Source organism: Danio rerio, chromosome 7 (genome assembly GCF_052040795.2).
Source record: "Danio rerio strain M-AB ecotype USA chromosome 7, GRCz13ab, whole genome shotgun sequence".
NCBI lineage: Eukaryota > Metazoa > Chordata > Actinopteri > Cypriniformes > Danionidae > Danio > Danio rerio.
The window spans coordinates 5,845,054-5,858,833 of record NC_141027.1 but is presented as its reverse complement, the minus strand read 5'-3'; the positions used below and the strand labels follow the sequence as shown (position 1 = coordinate 5,858,833).

Below are 13,780 nucleotides of genomic sequence, written 5' to 3'. Positions count from 1 at the left end.
ACATTAAACGTTCTATTTGCTGGACAAATACTTAAGTTAAGTGTAAGCTTTAAATAATTCTATGTGAATCATGTTCGAATCTTTGATTCAAATCCCCAAAGTTTAAGCATGATTTAAACCAAAGAGCTGATTCTTACAATCCTTACAGTTTCATTCAACAAAATTATTACTTTTTTTCACTGATCATCCTTGAGATATTTCTACATGTGTCTGGAGTCCAGCTGTGATAAATGCAGCTGATGGACACAATTTAAAAAAAGGCACACACCCGTCTGGATAAAGCTCTATATAAGGTGCATTTCAGAGCAGAAACCAAGCCATGAAGTCAAAGGAATTGTCAGTAGACCTCCAAGAGAGCATCGTCTGATGGCACCAAACTAGGGAAGGGTACAGGAACAGACACAATATATTAATTTATACTGTTAATCTGGCCATCTGATATTGGCCATGTTTAAACATTACAATCAAGATATTCAATAGTATTACAACACTGTGAGAGTTTATTAGTTACATGTGTTGATCTTTTCAGTGTAGTTTGATAGAGCGCTTGGACCTGGAAAATTATATGAGATGTCAGACTAGTGATCACTTACCCACGATTTGAAAATTTGCTATTAATTACTAACCCTCATGATGTTACAATCCCCTAAAACCTTCATTCATCAAAAAACAAATTAAGATGCTTTAAATCGGAGAGCTCCCTCATCCTCCATAGACTATGGGCCCTATCATACACCCGGCGCAGTGTGGCGCAAGGCGTGGTGCAATAGTCTTTTGATAGTTTCAGCTTGGCGCAAGAGTGGTTTTGAGGCATTGCGCTACGCTGTTTAAATAGCATATGCATTAGCGCTCATATGCGCGCCCATAGGTGTTCTGGTCTAAAAAGAAAGGCGTTCTGAGGCGCACTGCTGACATGTGGCTATTTTGAAAAACTATAACAGATTTTTCATTAGACCAAAACAAACCCGGTCTAAACTCCAGCGCAGAGTTGCGCCTCGCTTACGCACTGCTTAATATGCACAAGAGAGCAATAGGCAAATATCTTTACATATGAAAAAATGTTAATATTAAGGATATATATATAGGATATAATAAGAATATATATAGGATATAAATATAAAGGATTAAAATATTACAAAACATATTATTTTCTAGCCTACATAAATATAAAAAAACACTGCTTTTATGTCGTCTTCATCTCGGGAGGCTTTTTCAGTTCATTCATAACGATTTGCTTTTGTATAATGTTATTATTATTAGCATTATTATTTATTATATCCATATTTATATTTGTTTTATTAAAAACAAGCTTAGATTTGCCCACCTGTCAGGTTTTAGACCATATGGGGCACAGCATGTGTTTTAGGATATAACTCAGGATTTTGATCACATTTTGTTATTGTTGTTCATTTATTCGTTTGCTGGAAATTAGAACTGAATTTAGAAATAGTTTTGAAACGAATATTTGCGCTTAACAAACAAAGGTATTTATTTATAGACTAATTGGTGTCTGTCGTAAAGGTTTACCTATCCAAGAGCGAAAGTGTAAGTGATCCATTATCTTTCATTCTCACGCAGTAGATGCTTTGTTTAACAGTTTTCTGTTAAAAAACGGTTAACTATTAACTGTTTGCTTGTGAAATGCTCATTTTTTCCACTTAGACTTACTTTACGTCCTGTAAATAGCGAATGCGCTCTTGGCGCGACGCAGCTGGTTCTTAAAGGTAATTATCAAAACACACCTATAACTCATTAAGAAAATAAACTCAACCCTTTTAGACCATGCGGTATGATGCAAAGCGGATTTTCCCGTCCGTAAATTAGCAAAAATGCGTTCTGACACGCCCTGAAAGCGTTTGCGCCCTGCGTTTTGCGCTCTGCGCATGGACCGTCAAAATAGAGCCCAATAAGTGACACAACTCGTTCAATGTCCAGAAAAATACCAAAATAACATCCCAATATTATCAAGCTACAAGAATACATTTGCACACACATAAAACTAAAATAATGACTTTATATACAGATAACAGTTTCTTCTTCTTAGTGTCAATATAGAGCGCATATTCACTTTTGTGAACTAAAGGGTTTAACATACACACCAAAAATCATACTAGAGGACACAAACAGGGAACTATTTAAAAAAATAATTAAAGACAAAAGGTTTTCTCAGCAGGTTTGACTCAACCTACAATAGCCTGAATAATAAAATGATTCACTGCTGCTAATCTTCATCTTTAATATCAAATGCAATGAACATCACTTGAGTTTTTAAGGTGATGCTATATTAGGACAGAGGATCAATCGATCGTAAAGGGATTCTTACAATTTGATCATAGAATATAAAGATAACATTTACATCGTTTTGTAAAACATTAAGACAGATATTTCACTAAAAGAGCTGTGACTTGATGTTTTGTATTTTGTCTTTCAGCTTTACCCAGATCTTCAGTGACTGTGACACCAGACAGTGCTGTATTCACTGGAGAGACAGTCAATCTGACATGTGTGATTGAGTCTGATCACAGTGACTGGACATATGAGTGGTATAAAGACAGCAACAGTGTAAAGTTACAGTCTGATGATCATTACACTGTAAACAGAGACACTCTCACTATCAGAGGAGCTGCTGAGTTTGATCAGGGTCAGTACTGGTGTAAAGGATGGAGATCTGGAAGACCAAACTCATCACAATCAAGCTCTGCTGTTTCTCTCAATGTGACATGTGAGTACTTTAGCAAGTTATGTGTTATAATCTGCTCAAAATAGTCAAATATATAAATACATTATACTAGTAATATTTGCATTTTTACAATAGACCCAATTGAATAATCATATATAAACTTTATTTCCCCGTTAAATTATTTTATTGTAGATGTTGTGACACTGACTATAAGATACATACATAGTCAGTACATATACATTCCCTACTGTCTCAAAGTCTAATGAGGGTTTCTACTATTTACCACACAAGGTATCTTGATGGGTTCTGCAAATGAAGCCAATGTCCACTTAAGTGAATAAAATTAATAAAATATACTTTTATTAATAAAATTAATCCAGTGAAAAAAAACAATAAAACAATCACAATTACAAAACAAAACCCTTTACTCAACGGAGATTAAAGGGCCTAGGACATTCAGTATAAAGAAGTCAGTAAATAAATGCAAATTAACTACTCAGCAAAGTAACATTCATTTTTTAATATATTTAAGAATAACTGAAGTTTGACATATTTGTGGATATCTGTTTATGCATAGAAACACATAGAAACACATGGCAAAGCATTTATTCTATCAATATTCAACAGTATTCAACTGCATTAGGGCAGTCTCCCAGGACTCTTGTCCTCCAAAGTCATAACTCCTAATTGGCAAACAATGTATTGTTCTAAGGATAACGCTCCCAGGGTTCTACCAGTTTCTGATTGTAATAGTTGGTCAGAAGTGTCATCTGGACCATTTTTTTCTTTATGGTCAGCAGAAAATTTACCCATTTTAGTACATTGTCTTTGTCCTCTTCTAACTCTGTTGAAGGTGTCGTCTTTATGTTTCTTCTCTTTGCTAATAGCTGTTTTTGTAAGCATAGGAATATCCGAATGTTTAAGTAAGTTTTTGTTTTTACAATTAATGTCATTAAACCATCCAGCCACTGCACGCTGCAGCTGGATCTCAGTCAGAGGTCTGGGAATAATGAGAGATTATTTACCTCTGTAATATTATCATACAGCATGTGCTTTATGAACAGGTCTGTCATCTTCTCTCTTCAGCTTCATCTTCTTCTCCTCTTGTCATTGGTTTTTCTGTGGGATTGACTGTTTTCTTGCTGCTCCTCATCTTACTGGTTCTGCTGCTGAGACACAAGAAGAAAAAAGGTGTGGAGTAATTATTAATAAAACATGCATTTAATGCATTCAATTCCAACCAGATTATATGCAATTGCTCTAAATACCTAAAACATGACAATTGTTTCTATTGCAGATCCACACTGTAGCGTTCAACAAACTTTAGCTCCAAACCAATCTGGAGGATCTCAGACAGAAAACTCCTCTCTGCAGTCTGGTCAGCTCCATTAACACATTTAACAAAACCCATCTAAAACCTCAATATTATTTTAAATCTTTTTTTTATTCAAGATTGCTTAGATTTTCATCTTTTACCTTATAAATGTTTGTTTACTGTCCTGCAGGTTCTGACCATATTTATGATGATGTGAGCACAGTGAATAATAAAGATGAAGGTCGAGTCTGAAACTTTTATGAATGCTGATAATTTAGAAATAATCATATGTAATTTATTCACAACACTCTGACTTGTTTGTTTTAGAGCCAGTGGCAGATGTGACATATTCAGAGGTCACACTTAAGAAAAAGATAGCCATGAATGAAGGTGAAATTAAAAAAGAATGGAATTCACCAGTACAAGTATATATTTATGTTTTATAAAGGAGTATTTTTTATGATTATTTTTGCAGATGAAAATATGCCAGGGCAAAGTAACACGATGTACGCAGAAGTTGGAACTAAAGCAAAGAAACCCAAAAGAAAAAGTGAATATTTTTATTTCTTATTCATTCATTCATTCATTCATTTTCTTTCAGCTAAGTCCCTTTATTAATCTGGGGTCACCACAGCGGAATGAACAGCCTTATTTCTTATGAAGTATATTCATTTCAGCATGTTATGAACTGTCTGCATGCTTTCCTGTTCTGTGTCAGATATTAATATTGCAGGACCCAGTGATATGACTTATGCAGTGATCAGTAAAAAGGACAAAAAGAAAATCACAGGCAAAGGTAAACGCTATAAAATGTGTCTAAACACACCAGTTGGACTGATTCACCACCTTCACTGATTCATCACAAAGAACTCTTTAATATGGAGCCATATATACTTGCAAAATAAAAGAAAGTTTTTAAACAAAAAATATATTATTGAGCAAAAAAGAAATAAATTAATGCAAATCTCCAAAAATCACCAAAATTCAGTTTTGAGAAATAAAAAAATATTTTACCAACAACAGGAATAACTGCAAAGTGAAAATTGGGTTTAGATAAATAAATAAAATGTACAAAGAAAACAGAACTGCAAAAATCAAGCAGGTCGAGGTTTGGGGGGGTGGGGTGGGGGTGGAGAGCGTCAATGTGAACCGGCAGCGAGAAACAGCGCAGCGCCGGTGTGAGCGTCAAGGAGATTGACAAATTTAATTTTTATTTATCTAAACTTAATTTTCTCTTTACAGTTCTTTATTTTTGTTTGCAAAATAATTTTTTATTTAATAATCAAAAATTTATTTTTGCTTTGCAATTTTTGGAGATTTGCATTTATTTATTTTTTTTTTTCTCAATACTACACTCAATTTTATTATTATTTTTTTGCTTGTGTAAACTACACAATTCTTAAAACTTATTTGGGACAAATTATGTTTTTATGTTCAATCCACATAAATTTGTTAAAAGTGTTAAGTTATTCAGTTTGTGCTGGGACAACATGAATGAATTGTGTAGAACGCTGCTTTTTGTTTGCAAAACCGTCTTTTATTTTGCAAGTGTATATGGCCCCAGATTGACTGCATATCACAACAGTGTATCAGAACAGTCACTACACCCACAACTGAATGCTTTTACTTAAAATAATGAGTATGACCATTTGTAATTTTACTTTAGAGATATTAAAACAAACATACAAACATCTGAGTGTCGGATAAACAAGCTGATGTTTTCCCATTTTAGGTGCTGGAATTTCTGATGTTCTGATTGAAATGAAGTCTAGGGAGAAACTTGGCGGTAAATAAAGAGATGTTCTGAAATGTTGTTACAGATAATGTGAAAATAAAGTATAGCATCGCTCGTTCCAATCTCCACTGTTTTTTAAGACTTTTTTCAACATTTATTCATTCATTCATTCTCCTTCGGCTTAGTCCCTTTATTAATCTGGGGTTGCCTAAGCAGAATGTACTGACAACATTTCCAGCATAAGTTTTACACAGCAGATGCCCTTCCAGCTACAACCCAGTACTGTGAAACACCCATACACTCTTGGATTCACACACATACACTACGGCCAATTTAGCAATTCACCTACAATATAGCACATGTGTTTGGACTGTGGGGTAAAACTGGAGCACCCGGAGGAAATCAACGCCAACAAAGGGAGAACATGCAAACTCCACACAGAAATGCAGACTGGCCCAGCCAGGGCTCCAACCAACAACCTTCTTGTTGTGAGGTGACAGTGCTAACCACTGAGCCACCATGCCACTCCTTCAAGATTCATATCCAAGTTATTTTTAATGCCAATGAGTGGACTAATTGTGCAAAATCACTCGCTGACATTAGATGCCACTTAATGAAAACAGAAAAACCCTGATACACAATCTGGCACTGCACTACTTTTGACATACTTTTTCTGCACAGAATATGTGACCCTCAAGCTTTTTCCTTGTGTATTTGTCACGTTTTCTTTTTCTGTTTCATCTCAACCGCTATGGCTGTGTGTCTACTGAATTGTTTTTGTGCACTTTGTGTTTAGTCATGAGTTATGAAACTCGAGTGATATTCAATCATGTTAACCATCCTGGGGTGCATTTCCGAAAACCATAGTTGGCCAAATAAGATTGCAAGTTCCGCCAGTACAAATAAAGTTCGTTGATTTGGCGTTTTACAAATCCATCGTTCCAACGAACATTCACAAACTGCGTCTACAAACTTGTATGTAATGTTGTATGCAGTGTAATGTTATTAAATTTCCTAATAAATAATAAATATTAAATTTAATTTCTTAATAAATATCATCATTATTTATTTATTTATATGATTTTGATGAGATTAGAATACCTGTTAGCTTTTGTAAGTGATTTTATGTTTTAATAATGATAATAAGAAGAATTCCTTACATTTTATATAGCGCTTTTATGGGCATTCAAAGTGCTTTACACACAATGGTGGGAGGGGGGATGGTATCCTCATCCACCACCAGTGTGCAGCAGCCACCTAGATGATGCGACGGCAGCCATTTTGTGCCAGACCGCACACCACACACCAGCTAATTGGTGGAGAGGAAACAGGGGGATGAAGCCAATTATGATATGGGGATAATTAGGGTTAGGGGGCCATGATGGACAAAGGCCAGTGGGCAGATTTGGCCTGGATGCCGGGGTTAAACCCCTACTCTTTTTCGATGGACATCCTGGGATTTGTAATGACCATAGAGAGTCAGGACCTCAGTTTTACTTCTTATACGAAAGACAGAAAGTTTTAGAATAGAATAAGTAATGTTCTCAATAATATTTGTAAAGGAAACACAGGTCTTAAATCTGCCATTTACATATATTTCAATTAATATGGAAAGCGAGTGCATGTTTTACCAAAACTAATATTGGATTTTATAAATGCGTGTGCGTGTAAAACAATATATATTTTCACAAAGAAATGATGGGGTTCTTCTCTTAAGAAGTTGTTACTCCACCCTGTTTAGAGCATCATTATGGGGATTTTACATTATAACTAACGTGGTTCAAGCGATTTTTGGGAAACACTCATCACTACATCGTTTTTTCCAAACAATGAATCGTACTACGATAGCTCAGCCACGAGTTACGTCGTTGTTTTAAAACGCACTCCTGGTTTACACAGGCCTTAACACAGCAAAATTACTTCTAAAACAACCCAGGTTACGACTGAAACCATGGTTCCCTGAGGGAAACTTAGAAGCTTTCCACTTTAGTAAAATTGGACACTGCATCAAACTGAGACGGGATGGGAACAAAATCCCAACAACGCCATACCTTCAAGAGTCTGACATGACCTGTCTGGATCATGGCACTAATACTTTATGTTCTGGCACAGCCTGTGCACGGTCACAAACTAGGTGTGGAACAAAATATCGATATGCTGATATATCGTGATATTTTCATCTGCGATACATTATCAATACTTGGGCACAAAGTATCGATATTTACCCACACCCCCAGTTCCCTGTCGCAAAGTCGCAATCGTTTGCAATCCTACAAAATTCTTACTTAAACGCAAAATACAAAATATGGGGGGTGGGGGGCGTTCAGCTTGTGTTTTTAATAAAATAAATGCATGTTTTTTTTTTTTATTGACATGTTATGATAAATCTTGGATGATTTTCTTGTGATATATCGAAATACTGGTGCCTTGTTTATCATGGGAGTTATGGACATGATATAATGCAGACTCCAGTCTTTTGGATTGTTAAAATAAAAAAAAAACACTGCACATTATGTTCATTATTTTCTAATAATTTAACAGAAACATCACCTTGGGTGTGTATTATTTACTAATACTTCAACAGTTTGTTGTCTGTTATTGCATACTCACTGCAGTTATGGATGTAAAGTTTTATATTCATTCATTGTTCTTGTGTTGTTCAGGGATGAGCAGTAAGTCTGGAGACACACTATATTCTGACCTGAAGCTCAACACAGATGGAGGTGAGAGAAACTCATTTTTATCTTTACAGTCGAACCATAAGTGTAAAAGGGAGAATTTGCCCCCAAAAAAATATTTAAATAAATAAAACATTTACACAGTTGTTCTTTACACTTAAATGGCTCCAAATATTTATAAATAATTTTTTTTCTTTTAAACACAAAAGGAGTTTTTGACGATTGTAGGACACCAGTAACTTTGACATCCACAGAAGGACAGACAAATACTATAAAAGACAATGTTATCGGGTTCAATATTCGTTAAAACATATTTTAAAGGGACACGAAAACACATTTGACAATGTAAAAAAAAAAGATTTTTGAAACTACACTCTCATTCACACTCAGACACAACGGCCAATTTAATTTACCCAATTCACCTATAGCGCATGTGTTTGGACTGTGGAGGAAACCCACGCCAACATGGGGAGAACATGCAAACTCCACATAGGAATGCCAACTGACCCAGCCGGGACTCAAACCATGGACCTTCTTGCTGTGAGGCGACAGTGCTAACCACTGAGCCACCGTGCTGCCCTATGGTAAATTATGTAAATTAAAATTTAAATAATAAATACAATAGATTATGTAATTCATTCATTTTATTTCGGCTTAGTCCCTTTATTAATCTGGGGTCGCCACAGAGGAATGAACCACCAAAATAAATGCTATAATATATAAAAGTATTTTCATGTGAACTATCCCTTTAACCATTATGTGCTTTTCTGCATCAGAGCATACTGCAGCAGTTAAAACAGTTGAAGCACATCATGTTCGTTTGATTTCAAATCCACTGTGTTGGTGTATTTAGAGTCAAAAATGTTAGAATTGAGTCAATGTCCAAATATTTATAGACCCAACTGTAAGTTAAAATAACTACAAAAGTTAAATGTAAATGTCAACTTAAAAGTTTAAGGCAGCATTTTTTTTAAGTGTAACTAAGAAGATATGATAAGATTTTAATGGTGATCTCTTTGAAATTTGCCCCTGGTTTGTGGAGAATTTGATCATTATTTTAATGTTATCGTTTGCTCTCAGCAGGCGCTGATGCTGGATGTGATGCAACATATGCTCAAGTTTTAAGTAAGAAGAAGAAGAAAACACGTAAGATCATCAGTTATTTTATTATAATTATTATTTACTTCAGAATATAACAGTAACTCACAAAAAACAGATAATTTGCTCATCATGTGGACGTGTTCTGGTTCTTTGAACAGAAATACAATGTTTTACATGATAAATCTGTTTAATGTGCAGTTATTTCTGATGATCAAGGGTTAATTGTGATCTTAAACTATATATCATCATGTTGTGTTTTATTGGCATTAACTGCATTCATCTGCATGATGTTTTTAAAGGTCTGTGAATGCAGTGAAGAAAACAGACGCCAGAAGAGATGAACACCAGCGCTCGCTTTGCTTCAGAAATTACTCTGAGTGAACTGCTTCTGCACATGAATCATTCAGATAAACTGTATTTTATATAAGCATATATAACCTGTTTTACTGAGAATTTTTTGTGAACATTTATGTTTGAAGTTAGATCTAAGTCAAATAGCTTTAATTATATTAGCGATGCACAAATAATGTAGATGGCAACCTGTTTTTACATGTAAAGACAATGAGACTGAAGAATATTGTAATTGATTTGATTATTGATATTGATTAAGATAATGTTATGACATATATAATGCTTTTTACATTCGTATATTTTTATATATTTCATTTATGCTATATTGCTTGAGTTGAAGTGTGAGATTTATATTCGAAAAATAAACATACCAACAAATATCTGTATTTTGAATGGCTTTTTCCATGTTAAAATAGATATTTTAACCAATAGATGCTGGGAGTCAAACACAGTTCAGCTATTTTAACTATTTTCAATATTTTTGATCCTGTAAAATTTGTTAAAAAGGATGGCACGGTGGCTCAGTTGTTGGTGTGGGTTTTCTTCTGGTACTCCGGTTTCCCCCACAGTCAAAACACATGCGCTATAAGTGAATTGGGTAATCTAAATTGGCCGTTTTGTGTGTGTGTGTGTGTGTGTGTGTGTGTGTGTATATAGATGCTTCCCATTACAGGGTTGCAGCTGAAAGGGCATCTGCTGCCTAAAACATATGCTGGTATAGTTGGCGGTTAATTCCACTGTGGCGACCCATTAAAAATAAAAGTAGTATGCTAATTTATTCAAATATAAAGGTAAGAATATGTACATAATTGATAAAACAGTCCGAAATTATTGAATAAAGTGTTGATAACATATTTTTATTTTATAAAAGTTTTTGCATTAAGTGCGTGTACTGGATCTGCTTTTTACTCTTTGAACACCCAGACAACATTAAGAGCTGCTTTCCCCTATTTTATTTAATCTTGAAGAAGACAGTTAAACACATAGGCCTATATATTATCTACAGGCTGTACTGCACATCTGACCCACTCATCAATACATCACAGCATTGTGTACCCAGATATTTTTTTTTTTTGTTCTCTAGTAAATTATGTAAGGACATTTAATAAACTTTACAGTTGCATACATAATGTGATATTTGTGATATTTTCGAGAAAAAAAATAGAAAAAATATTCAGGATTATATTACATTTTTTTACAGTTAAAACAAAATTACCACTTTTCTTTTTATAACTAGAAACGGCGCAGTGGGTAGCGCTGTCGCCTCACCGTTGGTTCGATTGCAGACTGCCAGGCTGGCTCTAGCGGTAACTGTCGATGGGCGGGGTTAACGTTGTAAAGCATTTTCTTGTGTAAGAAGAAAGGTTAAATGTGTCCAATGAACTCACACTATATCTGGGGTTATCAAGACATGCATAACATAAGGCAGCAGATAAAGCCAGTGTTCAGTAAAAAACTGGCATTATAATTTAAAATTTACTGTAACTGTAATTATGCCAGAACCAGCGAAATCCGCGTCCTAAAATGTACTATTAATCTCACTCACATCCACTGCAAAGCCGTTAATATTGCCCGTAAAGTACATTTATAAAATTATTTGGTAAAGGGTTTTTGGTGAGGTGTCGGTTATTTGCATAAATCCAAAAGAAAACTACAGCAGACCCACGAGGTCTGGGGGATTGACGCGTTTACTGTGACGTTGCGTTGTAGCTCCGCCTTTATAGTGTTTCAACTAGGTCGTCTAAGCGACTGTAAAGCCTCTCGAATGCAGTTCCAGTCTATACATTTGAACTGAAGGCTTGACTGATACTCAACATGTCAGGAAGAGGCAAAGGTGGTAAAGGATTGGGAAAGGGAGGCGCCAAGCGTCATCGCAAAGTTCTGCGCGATAACATTCAGGGTATCACTAAACCCGCCATCCGTCGTCTCGCTCGCCGTGGTGGAGTCAAGCGCATCTCTGGTTTGATCTACGAGGAAACCCGCGGTGTGCTCAAAGTGTTTCTGGAGAATGTGATTCGTGATGCCGTCACATACACCGAGCACGCCAAGAGGAAGACCGTGACCGCCATGGATGTTGTGTACGCGCTGAAACGACAGGGACGCACTCTGTACGGATTCGGTGGTTAAACATCCAGGACCAATCCTAAAACCCAAAGGCTCTTTTAAGAGCCACCCACACTGTCATAAGAGAGTGATTAAGATTTGCCTATTATTCTTTATGTATATTTTTATGATATGGAGTTTTTTTTTATTTACGTGTTATCTGGACATGTTTGTAAGTTCTGTTGTTAGCATATATTATTACGTAAATCTGCTTAATTTACTAGTTAATTGTGTAAAACAGATGACACATTACTTCTATGAAACTATAACTTGATAAAATGAGGTGTGTGTTACTAGAAAAGTTATTGACGCTAGTTATTTGTTCGTTTTCTAATAAGTTAAACGACTTAATGATTTAAAAACAACTTATTCTGAGCAATTTACTTAAGTAAAGCGATGGGCGGCTGTTATCTCTGCGAAAGTGACTCTGGGCGGGGTCTACAGTTTCAAAGCATACAATTGGTAGATCTGTTGCAAGCGTGTCTCCTTTATGACCAATGAAATCAGCGGGCAGAGATTTAATGTTCCAATGCACCAATCGGAGAAGGCTGCTTTGCTAAAATCTGCAAAAGAACACAATAAATATTTAGTGTGCACTCACGTTACTTATTCACTTCATCAGATTTTCAACAAGAGAACATGCCTGAATCAGCGGAGCCTGCACCCAAGAAGGGCTCGAAGAAGGCGGTGACTTAAGGCCCAAGGTGTTTTTACATGCATTTATTTTTATTTCTCTTTGCTATTTGGGCTAATTGGAACCTAATTAGAATAAAGATCTAAGTATCATCTTTTCATATGATCATGTACTTTCAGAGAAAAATTATGTCCATATATGTGGACTCGTCATTCAAATTTACATAAAACCCTTTTACCAATTTTTAATGCCTGTTTAACATAGAATTTTTTCTTTCTTTTTACTTGCTTTTGACTATCGGAGAGTAAAATCAAAATTTTGTCCCATTTACAACAGTTAAAATAGTGTTTGGGACATTTCATATGCTGCAAATGTTGCTGGATGACACTGTCTGTAACAAAATACAAAAAATTCAAAGAATTTTAAACAACCACTTAAGAGCTAAAATTGTGCTCTCCACATATGTGTACACTCAAGCCCTTAGAGGATAACTTCAATAACCATGAAAAATAAAACTTGAACAGATCGATGGCAAAAGCCTATGTGCCAAGGGTGGATAGTTAAGAACTAGGACGATGATGCTGTGTTATCTAGGGCTATACGTGTTTCAATAGACATTGAATATATGCACAATTAGCTAAAAAAGCATTACATGATGCAACAGCAGCCACAGGACAATGTCCTGATATGTTCAGCAACGCTAGTTAAAACACTAGCGTGGACACGGATCGCTTTTGATCTAAAACGCTGTTTTAAAACTAAAACGCACTAGTGGAAACGGGGCCTCAGTGAGTAACCGGTCTTGGGCTCCAGGGTGATATGCCTGTGGCACATACAGCACATGCTTTGAGGGCCGACAATGAGAAACCAGATCATCTCAAGAACATTAAGGAGGGGATTCTGGCCAAAGTAGGACAGCTCTGAAAAATGTAGTATGCATGCACACGTGTTTGTGTTCCTGTAATTCAATAATGGATCTAACCTGTCTTAAATAATGTTCAATTTGAATACATTTATTTAGCCACTTATTTTTATTTCATTTTTTTTTTTTGCATTTTCTTTTTGTGTATGCGTGTTTTTGATATTGTGATGTAGGTCTTTAATGTAATCCTTAACGGTCTTAAAAACTCTTAAATTTGAAACCCTGGTCAAGGCGTACCCTTTTAATTGCCTGACTGCACGC

General features: G+C 35.5%; 2 protein-coding genes across 2 annotated transcripts in view; both read left to right on the top strand.

The window, feature by feature from the left end:
• Positions 1-10,238, top strand: part of LOC147842993 (cell adhesion molecule CEACAM5-like) — a 53,790-nt gene extending 43,552 nt beyond the window's left edge. The window contains exons 8-18 of the mRNA XM_087260110.1: positions 2,432-2,722; positions 3,767-3,871; positions 3,978-4,058; positions 4,186-4,236; positions 4,323-4,385; positions 4,471-4,545; positions 4,714-4,791; positions 5,728-5,781; positions 8,394-8,453; positions 9,492-9,554; positions 9,809-10,238. Coding sequence (XP_087116236.1) covers positions 2,432-2,722; positions 3,767-3,871; positions 3,978-4,058; positions 4,186-4,236; positions 4,323-4,385; positions 4,471-4,545; positions 4,714-4,791; positions 5,728-5,781; positions 8,394-8,453; positions 9,492-9,554; positions 9,809-9,816 — 929 coding nt within the window. The 3' untranslated portion in view covers positions 9,817-10,238. The remainder of the gene's footprint in view (positions 1-2,431; positions 2,723-3,766; positions 3,872-3,977; positions 4,059-4,185; positions 4,237-4,322; positions 4,386-4,470; positions 4,546-4,713; positions 4,792-5,727; positions 5,782-8,393; positions 8,454-9,491; positions 9,555-9,808) is intronic.
• A 1,402-nt stretch (positions 10,239-11,640) lies between these two features.
• LOC147842992 (histone H4) lies at positions 11,641-12,033 on the top strand. Its single transcript, XM_087260582.1, has one exon. The coding sequence runs from the start codon at positions 11,676-11,678 to the stop codon at positions 11,985-11,987; it is 312 nt and encodes a 103-aa protein (XP_087116708.1). The 5' UTR covers positions 11,641-11,675; the 3' UTR covers positions 11,988-12,033.
• The last annotated feature ends 1,747 nt before the right edge of the window (positions 12,034-13,780 follow it).

Excerpts from the sequence above, each read along its gene's own strand:
- LOC147842992 (XM_087260582.1), top strand. The coding sequence starts at position 11,676 with ATGTCAGGAAGAGGCAAAGGTGGTAAAGGATTGGGAAAGGGAGGCGCC.